Consider the following 12225-nt stretch of genomic DNA (forward strand, 5'->3'; position numbering starts at 1 on the left):
CTTTACAAATGCGGATTGGGCTAATATTAAAATGCTTGTAGATTTTTTTAGAAAGATTTCATGTTGCTACAAATGAATTTTCTGGGCAATAATATCCTACTATTTCGAATTGTTTAGTTTATCTTGCAGATCTTGCAAATTTGTTTGCTTATTTTTCAGAGAGTAGAGAAATTTATGAAGTAGCTATATTCCATGAGAAAGAAATTTAAAAAATATTTTTTTCATATTCCCCTATTTATGGTATTGTTGCCTTGTTAAATCCTACTATGAAATTAGGTGGTCCTCAATATTGGTATCGATCTATTTATAATGGTTTAGCACTTTCACCTGAGGAGTTGTCTACACTTTCGGACGCACAAGCCTCAATTAAAATAAATGCTCTAACTATTTATAGTGCTTATCAAATTGCACTAGATAATGCTAGACCAGATATTCCAACTCCTTCTTCTTCTAGTCCTCAATCATCTAAAAGAACTACAGGAGTAAGAGCACTTACTGCTTGGACCGAGTTCAGGGGTTCTCAAGGTTGTACCACTACTGATTGTTCACAACTAAATGAGCTTGAAGTTTATTTGTCACAGGGACTTGAGGAAGTGAATCCCGACGGCTCATTTAATCTTTTGGAATGGTGGAAGGACAAAGAAAAACACTTTTCGGTCCTTTCAAGGATGGCCCGAGATATTTTAACTATTCAAGCTTCAACAGTGGCATGAGAGAGAGCTTTCAGTCAAGCAAGACTACAACTCGATGATTATAGAGCGTCTATGAGGGAGAGCTTGAAAAAATCAGTACTTTTCAGAGATTGGATCCGTTCGGAACGAAGAAATTTTGGATTTGCTGAATCACAACCAGAGGTAGACGAAGCTTACGAAGAATGCTAGCGAACTTGCGGAGGAAGCAGCTTCGTCCGGAAGCGATGATGAACAAGCTTCTTTTCCGCCACCACCAACGGAAATTCCTCTGAACCTTGATGGATTTATGAAATTTGTAAGAGATACCATGTAAAATTAATATGTAACTTGTATTTTGGCACATCTTGATTAGTTTCTTTTTCTTCTCAATGGTGGTATTATCACCTTAGTTGTGCTCGTACCATTGGAGGGGGAAGGGGGATGGAAACTAAGAAAGATTGGGCCATGTTTTCTTAATGTTATAATAATAAAAATTATAACGCATTCCTTTGAATATCTTTTAATAATATTTTGTGTTTTAAATTTGAATTAAAAAAATTTAAGTTAAAAAATTTAAACAAATAAATAGCCCCACATATTAGGCCTGTTTAGGGCCGGGCCCGACCCACATAGCCCGGGACCATTAGTACACGGTCTAGGTTTGATTACACCCAAAAGCCCATGAAGCCCAGGTCCGTTGAAGCCCGGCCCATGAAGACCGGGTCCGTTTAAGCCCGGCCCACGAAGCCCGTTTGGGACCGGGACCGGACCGTTTGTCACCCTTATCCATTGTAAATGACCATAATTAGTAGTGGCAAAATAGTTCAAAGGAAATAGTTAACCACCCATATTATCCACTAATATATGGGTTGGATAATGAACTTTTTAAAAACGGATCAAATATGGATAAGAACCATATTATCCATTTAGAAAATGGATTAACCAATGGGTCTAACTTTTACATTTATAAAGCCTCAAATTGGGAGTTCCTCAAGTTACGGAGATTAAGAATTCTCCCAAAAGTGATCATATGCAAGAAGTCATGAATAATATGGTTACCCATATTATCCGCCGGTTAACCCCTTTTTTATCCGTATTTAATATGAATCGGGTCGGATAATTTTCCTTTTTATTACTCCTTTCCGACCCGAACCATATCCGACCCGCACGTTTGTCACTCCCTGCGATAATAGTCAAAAGTAGCTGCAGCTTTTAGAATGGAAGTTCCATGCGCATTACAACTTAAAATATATTTCTTTTTTTCTTGTGATTTCTTAAACTGTCTATTTGACGATAGTGAATGGCAAATGATTTTCATATTCAAAAGAAAGTTAAGAACGTATATTAGAGCAACAAACATTTTCCAATTTTTCATTTTTTTTTCACCCGAATTTTATATATGTACGTGAATAACAAGTTAAATGGAATTATATATTTATTTCTATGACCTACTATGTCTAAATTCTAAATATGTCGCTGTCGTGTGTCAAAATTATATTTCTCTTTAACAATGTTACATCACATCAAACTACTTAAATTTTCTTTTCATATGATAGGGATTTGTACGTGCTCAACAACCTCTCCGAAAGACAAAAAGTGAGAAAGAAGGGGGGAAATATTAAGACAAGAAAGAAAAAATATGTATCTAATAATTAATTAAATTGATTTTCATGACCCGAGGTTAATATTTCGATGGAAACTTCACTAAAACAAACAACAGCAACAAACCCAGTAGACCAGCGTATTCCTACAAGTAAAGTTTGAAAAGGATCGTTGTATGTACGCTCAACTTTACTAAGACAATAGAAGAAAAAGTAAGCCGACAACATTTCCCCTTTGGCCACTGAGTCCGCCTAACCTCTCCTGTTAATCAGATTGGATATGTTATGAATCTTCAGTTGTACCTAAATACACAAGAATAATTAGACTCGAGAGCTCTTTAAAGTAAAGGAAAATAGACTAAAGATGCAGCAATGGAAAATCCAAAGCAGGCATTTGCTGCTCATGAGTTATAGATCATTCATGCTGCTTCGACTAACAGCACGACACTTGTATTCCACAACATTGTTTTCACATTTTCGGTTGATCTCATTTCGCTCGCTGCACTATGACAACCATGGAAGGGAAGTCTTAGAGCAATTGTAAAGTTGTCACTGTAAATCACGTGTTCGAGCTATGAAAGCAGCCTTTCCTCGGACTCACGAAGGATTCTTTGTGCACCGGACCGCCCTACTATGATAATCGTTTTTGTTTGCTTTATTTGATGATCCGTCACAACTCATAAGAATGCTGTTGGACAAAACCTGGTAATCCTCATTATCAAATAGCAAAGGAACTTCTCAAGACATTTTAAAGGTCAAATATCAATTAGGTGGGCTTTCTTGTTGCTGCTGTTGCTCAGATTTCACTTTCAGTGTGCAAGCATCAACTAGTAGAAGAACAAAACTTGCAAATCAAAAAGGCAGAAACCTCAATATCATTATCAAAGGAGTATGAGCTGATAGCGAACGTCTTCTCTGATGGAACACCTTCAAGTTGGGACCCCGCCATTATGTTCATCTTTGATATGCCTCCATGTTTTACTTATCTATCAAGATTATCTTGGACCACCAAACAAAGATATCTGGTTAAAATTTCATTGTTTTCTGTTCACGGAACCCATACTTCCTATGTGTAACCAATCATTTGCCTTGAGTTAAAAAGCAAGGCATGCCTAATATAAAAGTCAGATGATAAATCCCTCATCCATCAAAGTTAAAAAAAAATTGCAAACAATAAAGAAGCCCTCTACTGTCAGAAGTTAGCATTTTTGTTTAGGAAGTGGTTACTACGCTATAGCTGCTACTACAATTGGATCAAAGCAGAGCCCTGAAATACTTGACAGTTGCGCAAGAATAAGTGGATTGTGACAGCCCTAGCCAGCAATTAGACCTCTGAGAATAGCGCCACATTTTCATTGGTTATGTTCGAGGACTGTTATATCACCAAAACAATTAATGGGAAAACGGTACTACCTGAATTTCAAAAGAAAAAGAGTGTTTATGTCCATCTGTAAAAGAACTAAAAACTTGTCACAAAATCAGCAGAGCAACAGAAGGGTAAATTTACTAGCTGTGAGGAAGTAAAAACAAGTTTGATGCTAAACTTACCCATTTTCAGCAGCACAATAGCCGATGAAGATTTCAACTCAAGGTTGTGAGCCTTCACCTAGAAAATTCAAGAACCTACCCCCTCCCACCCCCTCCCCGCGAATTCAAAGATAAACCACAGCTAGCATACAAGAGTTCTAACAGACAGCAAGAGCATCTTTCTGCAAGTTAGACAAGTACTACTATTTTGTTTATTTTTAAGTTCCTCTGTAACTACTAAGGGATTCATAAATTTGTAAGATGAAGGCAAATGTAGCTGCTTCATAACTTCCCTACACACAGTATTATGAGTTCCCTGACGAGTAGTAGACTAACCCTATCAGCATAGGAAAAGTATGGGAACGAACAAGAAAAACGAAAGTCAAGCCAGAAGTTCCATGTAATCTTATCTATCATTAAGGTCTATGTATGAAAGAGCATCTAGATGATCTATTGAACAAAAGACCAAAGTTGTCGCAGCGTAAACAAGATTGTATTGGTGCTTTCTGTTTTCTGTATCTGTTCCATCCTATAGACTATCACTAGATATTTAATGACATTTGTATTTTGATAAAGATAACAGATAAAGATAGCAAAAAGGAGGTACATCTGCCCTCACATATGATGGATGATCCCCGATTGTGTCTAACATAAAATGCAGTAAATACCTAATTACATTACCACTTTTGCTTCCGAGTCATGATTGTTCAATTTAGCCAGCTTTCTAGTGTAGGAAAAAAAAGCCTTCAATGTCAGTTAAATGGTTTCTCACGTGAAGGCAGAATTGTCCTGATGAATAGCAGCGCGTCAACTAACGTACCCTATTGTACCGTGGTTCCTTAAGCCTTATATCTGGAAGGGATCTCAGATCTCAGTAATAGAGAAAAAGTATTGTAAGAATTCCCACCAACATACCATCCCTGATCTATTGCCTTTCAGGCTTTCATTGATTCTTTGACAATAAGCTTTTTTGGCCTATGTCATTGTCTATTACTTCTCATTGTTTCATGTAAAATGCTTTATAAGGTAAAACACGTTCTAAATCATTCTTCTGGGACATTAATGAGAAATGTTATGAGCATGTAGTAGTATTGTCGAGTCATTACTTGAGGTGGAAGTGACAAGAGAGTAACGGAAGGTATCAGCAGTATGTAATTATCCATGGGACCAATTCGAGTTTAAAGTCAAGTGGAAATTAACTTACAAGTAATAGCACATTGCGCCACAAGCTGTTTTAATTATTTTACTACAGAACATTTTCAACACCAACACTTGAAATAGGAAAGCATTGATATGGAAAAAGGTCAGTGAGTCTACCAAACAGATCCTACAACCTTTAACCCGATGCATAGCCCATAACTATCTTAATAACTAGGACAACCACAAGATATCATGTGCTCAACACCTCAGCAAAGCAACACAAGTACCAAGCACAAGAACTATAAAAATCACGATCAATGAACAATTTTGACATATCTTTGGTGTTGTCCACATAGACAGACGAGAAGTGAACAAGACCATTTCTCTCAGTTCTGGTTCTGATCCTCAATATGCCAATAGGCAGTAACTCCTAAAATGAACTGAGAAGACATTGGTCAACAGATATTATATCACTCATAGGAAGGTGGATTATTTGGCATCCTAACAGTCATATAAGTGGACAAAGTTTGGCCAGTCAGGAGTGATGTAAAAGCATGACGCAAACAATAGAACACAGAAAAAGGCATACACCAAGCAGTCATTATCGTCAACTAAACAATCTACACTCACAACTATACAAAATTTCTCAATGGAAAACAACACATTTTAACAATTTCATATTCAACTACACAATTTTAGATGGACGAAAGAATAGAAAAAGGACCAACAAGGAGGAAACCATGATAAACCACTGTATCATGAAAATGAGGTTTACATAGTAATTTCATCGAAAGAACTTACAATATCCAAAAATGAAACAACTGTTCCATGATACCAGTGCTACTACAATAACCCAAAATATTGTTTAATAAAAGTGAAAAAGTAAAAGAACAGTAAATGATATATCATCCCAGCAAACCTAACTATCACTTCAGTGAACTCACAGTGTTAGGCTGCAAACCGTATAAAATGACAGGAGGAGACCTTCCACGAGATCTCAACTTCACAGCTCAAATTCCTCATCCCGAAGAGCCAACTCTGCAGCCTCTTCTTCCTCGTCATCAAGAACAAAGTACTCATTCTTCTCCACTGGCCTAAACATGTAAAACATCACCATGTAGAACGCCAGACTGGCTATCTCCTCGGCAGCATTTGCCACCCATTGGTACTTATAAGCCGCAATCGTCCTCAACGCAAACACAACAATTCTCGTGAAGTACAAGTATCCGATCACCACAATGTAAAACTGCCTAAACAAAGTCAATTTCGCCAAATTCTTAGCAGCCTTTCCATCAGTTTTCGATGTCTCCCTCAGCGACCTAATCGACCAAACAATAGGGAAGATAATAGCACAGCAACAAACAATATCAACAATCAAAAACACCTGATTCCAAGTAACCCAATCCCTAATAAACGGACCCGTTTCCCCAATCACAATCGAAGCCACATTGGCCAAAACCTGAAGAGGGATCACAATCATCAACACCTTCTTCTCCCTCTCTTGCAAAAACGGCTTCAAAAACGACCACCCAGTACCAATCAAAACGATCACTGTGAACAACAGAACAACACGAATCGATTGAAAAATGTAAAACAACACATCCCAACCATGTGCAGTTCCAGTAACCTTAACATAATGCTTATCCTCCGCCGCGAAAACCAAGTTCAAAGCCTTCATTACAACTAAAGCAGCCATAAGCATATGAATCCGATGCACAGATTTCTTATTATTGAAACACACATACAACCATAACCCTAAAAATCCAAAATAAACAAACGAAAATAGAAAGTACAACGTGGGAAGCTGAGTTAGCCCAGCTGAAAGATAATCTTTCACTTGATTATCAAGGTTATACAGTTCTGTACGGACGTCCATGGACACTTTTGATTCAGGGGCACAATTGGCAAAAAAGAGGGAATATTCATTGGGGGAAGTAACGGGGTAAGATCGGTTGAATGAGGAATTTGGTGGAGGCGAGAGATCGCGGAAAGTGAAGAGGTTATTGATGAAATTGGATTTGAGAACGCAGAAATTAGGGTTTTGTTGGAGCTCAAGGAGGACTTGAATTAGGGATTCTTCTGATAAGAGGAAGAATCCGAGACGCGACGGGTCGGGCGTAGCTAAGGTGGAGATAACGGAGACAGAGGAGACTGAGATTGCGGCTTGACCCGTATGTGTGAATCCGAACCGCTCGAAGAGGATCATAGCACGTGGATCGGAGGAGATTTTGAGGTTTTTTATCTCGCCAGTGGTAAATGAGACAAGACAAAGGAGGAGAAGCGGGAGGAGAAGGAGTAATTTCGTCATTTTGAAGTGGTAACGCCGGCGAGGGGTGGATTAATGGGTGATCTGTGGCGGAGGAAAACGGCAACGCCGGCGAGGATAGGAGGAAGAGAGATGTGAGGGGAGTTTGGCAGTGGTAAGGGGAGAACGAAAAGAAATGAATAGAGTAAGATTTACAGGAAGATATTCGGAAATGACGGAATTAACCTTTCAGGCCTTAGATCTGGATCTAGTTTGAAGGAAAGTAAACAATAGTCTTAATTCTGAAGTTACCCACCAATGTGTTATAAGGAGATTAAGTATTTTGGCATTTTATAAAAAAGGAAATTTAAGTTATTATCCTAATAAGGTCAAACCACATTGTAAATATGAGATATTTGAAAAACTACAAAGGCATGCCAGCTACCGATGAGAGTTAAAATTAAATTATTTTTAAATATAAAAAGGTGTTATTTTTCGGTGGAAACTTAAAAAAAAAATGATATCATATCATATCATATAAACGAGAATAAGAAAGAGTTATGAAATGTAAGCTAACAATTTACATCACAGTTGAATCTGTATACCTTGAGATTTGAAACAACTAAGTAATATGTTACTAAATTTTGATTATTCCCAGCAGGAAATGGTAAGTTTAAAATTGGATTTAGTTCTATCCTTTTTAGTTAGCACCTAATTTAACACATGTTAGAAATATTAAATATTGTTGGTAACATAAACCTGTATCAACTTGCTGTATTTTACCTTCTAGAATTATGTCCAGTTGTCCATAGTTAAGTGCAAGTTGTCTTGTAGTTTCACATCTCGAGATTTTTTTCAAAGTCCAAATGAGACTCAAGGGTATTTTAAAGAGAACTTGTTAACAATATGAAACCCTATTGAGATTATACTAATGTATAAGAGCCCGTTTGGACATAAAAAAAATCTTTATTTCTAAAAAGTTTTTTTTTTTTTTAAATTAGTGTTTGTTCATAAAATTTTCAATTTTCACTTGAAGATGCATTTTGGAAATTTTTGAAAATTTGAAAAACTCCAAAAAGCTATTTTTCAAAGTTTTCACTCAAATCAGTCACAAAACTTCAAAAACAACCCAAAATTCTATTCATGTCCAAACACAACTCTAAATTTCAAATACCATTTTTACTTCAATTTTTTTTTACCCTTTTTAAAAATTTTACAATTCTTATGTCCAAACACCCACTAAGTTAATCCCATTCTTTTGCATGTTCATCTCTTCTTTTTTTTTTTTAGAGAAAAGGCATAAATTGCCCATTAAACTTGTTTGGAAAAATCATTTACACACTTAAACTTTCCAGGTGATCTAACACCCCACTATTCTAGTTTGAAGTGAATTTATTTCCTCCCTAAGAGCTGACTTGGCAAAGAATGTGTTATCAAACTCTTACATGCGCGTGAAAAGAAAGAAAAAAAGTTAAAAGCTAACTTAACTATACAAGTGTCATCTTTGTGATAGATGTTGTCAACGAATTAGACTTAATTAATTATTCTTGATATCTTTTTCATTTTTTCATTTCTTATTCTTCACTGTTTTCTTTCTTTTTCTCTTCTCCTTAATTGTCTTCCCATGTTCGTGGTCTTCAATGGCCAACCAAATCATTAGTGTCTGATCAAGATCTGGTCGGTGTTCAGTCGGAAAATCGTCGTCACCACTAAAATTCATATTGTCCCTTACCAAGAAACCCACCTGGAAAGACCTTCTTCGCCATCAATGAATCAAGGACCATGTTACTAAAACTCGATTGGATTCCAACAAAATCTCTGTTTTGATTCAATTTATCGAACAACGTAAATATCATCATTGGGCTTATAGCAGGGATGCCTCTATGCCCATTGAAATAAACTTCCATAACTTTCAAGGCTTGCATAATATAAGTCATATTTAGTTGAAATTGGAGCTTATCCAATTGGGTTTTCTTTCGAAAACTATAGTACCTACCAAAGAAAGTGTCGTTTGCATTGAAATTAATTAACCCAAAACTGTTCAAATCCGCTAAAATCAATAAAAATTTGATAAATATGGACTAAGTTCTTGGATTTCCCACCTCCAAAAAAACCCCAAGGAAGAGGATTTCGCAGGAGAGAGGTCGTAGGTCTGTGATGTTTAGCGTAGAAAGGGAGAAAGAGATGATAGAAGGAAGAAGTGAACGAAATGATAAAATGATTTTTTTTTGGGGGTTTTGGGGGAGGGAAGGTATGGGATGAAGGTTCTATTGAAACTGAAAAAAGAAGGAAAATGGAAAACAAATGTAAAAAAGCAACCTGCCAGCGCGTGGAAAACACAGTTTGGACTGAATCTGGTTGTAATATTTTAGGGGGTAAATAAATTCACTTCAAATTAGAATGGTGGGATGTTAGGTCACTGATCGCTGCCGACACGACACTACACTATGGTAGGAAGAGCAGATCGCAATAGCTTTTACCCGAATAGAGGTCCGGGATCGAATTTTCACAGGGAGCTAGTAGTGGTGTTGTATTTTCTGTCTAGCCTAGAGTTGCGGTTGTGCTTCTAATGCCACTTCAAACATCTTTTGAGTTTTTTTTTTTATAACTACTATTATAAAACTACGGATTAAAGCTAGATTATGCTAGGAGAATATTGCTAAGTTGTAATTAATAGGAAGGAAGAGCACTAGGGTCGTGGCATTACCTTGGTGACTAATTGACGGGTAGATGTTACTTAGGTTCGATTGACTTATTTGGGGCTTATGCTATAACCGTTGCACAATTTTACCCACTCTCACACCTCTCGGTAGAGAGAGTGATTTTACCCAATTGACTCTCTCGAGACCAATTGGGTTGGCAAATTAGACCAAGCAACCAGGGTTCAAGTAGGGTGATTACTCTCTCGAGATTTAACCCGTTAATTGGGATTATCATTTCTCATGAGTCCATCCCAATTCCTTGTTGGGTCAATTTTGAGGTCATAGACTCTCTTTCTCAAGAAGAGTTAAACCCACAAAGCTTGAATCAATGTTTGCAACCACCAATTCTAAATTAAATCATAAAATCAGCCCAAATAACAAACGCTCATAGTCAATCTAACCCTAGATGGCAACACCCACCAATTACTCACACTAGGGTTGAGCCACAACCCTAACTAATGGGTTTAGCTACACATAATTAAAGAAGAAACTGAAGAAATAGATGAAGAACTACACATATTAATTAATTATTAAGAAGAAACTACATCAATCTATTGTTAATGGGAAATAAATATGCCAAAAATGGTTACAACACCAAGCGCAGCTGTTCTTCTATTCTCAGATCTGATCGCCCCCTTAAAAAAATAGTAAAATGTTCTATTTATACTAGGCTGGAAAAACTGGATAAAAATACCCCTGTGGGGTCAGTGCTGGCCGCACAAAATGGACTGTGGCCGCACTGGCTCAGATCTGACTGTATCTACATTGATATATTCCGACAATCATGGAGCTCTTTTGGGCCCGACATCCCTGTTGAAACCATCCTTACTCATGAGTCCCCGTGAACTTTGACCTCGATCGTTTCTCCTCTTATTCCGTGCAAAGTTTCGTCCAGACCCACTGCCTCTACGGTCCCTGTTTTACGGTTGATATCGATCTCTATTCAACCTTGTCTCTCGGTCGATATCCCTCTTGATTCTATCCACGGTCCTGTTAGGATAAACGGACCTGGAAGGAGTCCCTAATTGATCATCCTCGACCTTGATCTTTGACTAATATCGATTAGGTACATCGGCCCGAGTAACAGCTGGATACTCGATCAAATTTTGCTTCAACTGCTGTGAAACTGTGGGACTTCGAGTGTTGAGACCTTAAGTGAAAGCTTGAATAGCCCAGTCATCGGTGACCGGAGGCAAATCCATTCTCTCCGTTTGGAACTGAGATACGAATTCCATGAGCATTTTGTTATCTTTCTGCCTTATCTTGAAAAGGTTCAACTTTCTTGTTGCAACCTTAATGGCTTCGGCGTGCACCTTTAAAAAAGAATCTGCAAGCATAGCAAACAAATTAATAGAATTAGGCGGTAAGTTATGATACCATATCATGGCACCCTTTGATAGAGTCTCCCCGAATTTCTTCAGCAATACAGATTCAATTTTGTCATCTTCCAAGTCATTTCCTTTGATGGTACACGTGTACGAGGTGACGTGTTCATTTGGATTAGTCGTCCCGTTATACTCAGGAATCTTGGATATACCAAACTTTTTAGAATCTAGTCCTTTCAATATTGGTGGTGCCCCCGGGATTCGGTCGACCCTAGAGTTATAGGTTTCCACCTTCTTATCATTTCCTCGATCTTCTTTTCCCCTATCTCAATTCGCTTCATCAACTCTTCGAGCATTTTTAGGATAGTGGGATTGGTCTCTGATTCCTTTTCATTCAATTTTCTCAAAGTTGATTCGACCCTGTGCACAACTTCTTGGGACGGCTCGAGTTCGACCCTGCTCAGTGTGTGATTCTGATTTTGGAGCTGACTTATTGCTGCATGCTGGGCCTGTAGCATTTCGAAGATTACCAACAGGTTAATCCCACCATTTTCGCTGCCATGTGCATTCTGAGTAGCTGATTGGGTACCCCTACGTATGCTTCTTTTGGGATCGACGACCACATTTCCATTTATGGCTATATGTGAACCGACATCGATTGGGTCTGCAGCCGGAACTCCATCGAGGCCAGCATGGGGTGCAACGTTTCCTGGTGCAATGTTCTCTTTCTCACCGTGGTGGCTGAGATCATTGTCAATGTGTTGAGGGGTTGACTGAGAGTTTGACATCTTTTGATCTTATAATCAAAGACACTTCAAAGAACAAGCGTAAAATAGTGTGTGTTACAAATATTTGTACTAGGCAATCACTATTATCCTTAGCGCCACGGTGGGAGCCAAACTATTTACCCTAAAAACGGATACCAATCGAATTTATACTGTGGTTTTAAGGATATGTGATTCACTTAGCACAAATTGAGAGAAAACGTAAATTGATAATAGAATTAACTGCAAA

At 37.8% G+C, this 12225-nt stretch overlaps 1 protein-coding gene across 1 annotated transcript; it reads right to left on the reverse strand.

Annotated features, from left to right (window-relative positions):
* Positions 1-5670: 5670 nt before the first annotated feature.
* On the reverse strand, positions 5671-7462 carry LOC104244725 (protein CANDIDATE G-PROTEIN COUPLED RECEPTOR 7-like). The gene has a single exon (XM_009800201.2). The coding sequence runs from the start codon at positions 7245-7247 to the stop codon at positions 5943-5945; it is 1305 nt and encodes a 434-aa protein (XP_009798503.1). The 5' UTR covers positions 7248-7462; the 3' UTR covers positions 5671-5942.
* Positions 7463-12225: the final 4763 nt, after the last annotated feature.

This window comes from Nicotiana sylvestris, chromosome 12 (assembly GCF_000393655.2).
Source record: "Nicotiana sylvestris chromosome 12, ASM39365v2, whole genome shotgun sequence".
Classification (NCBI taxonomy): Eukaryota; Viridiplantae; Streptophyta; class Magnoliopsida; order Solanales; family Solanaceae; genus Nicotiana; species Nicotiana sylvestris.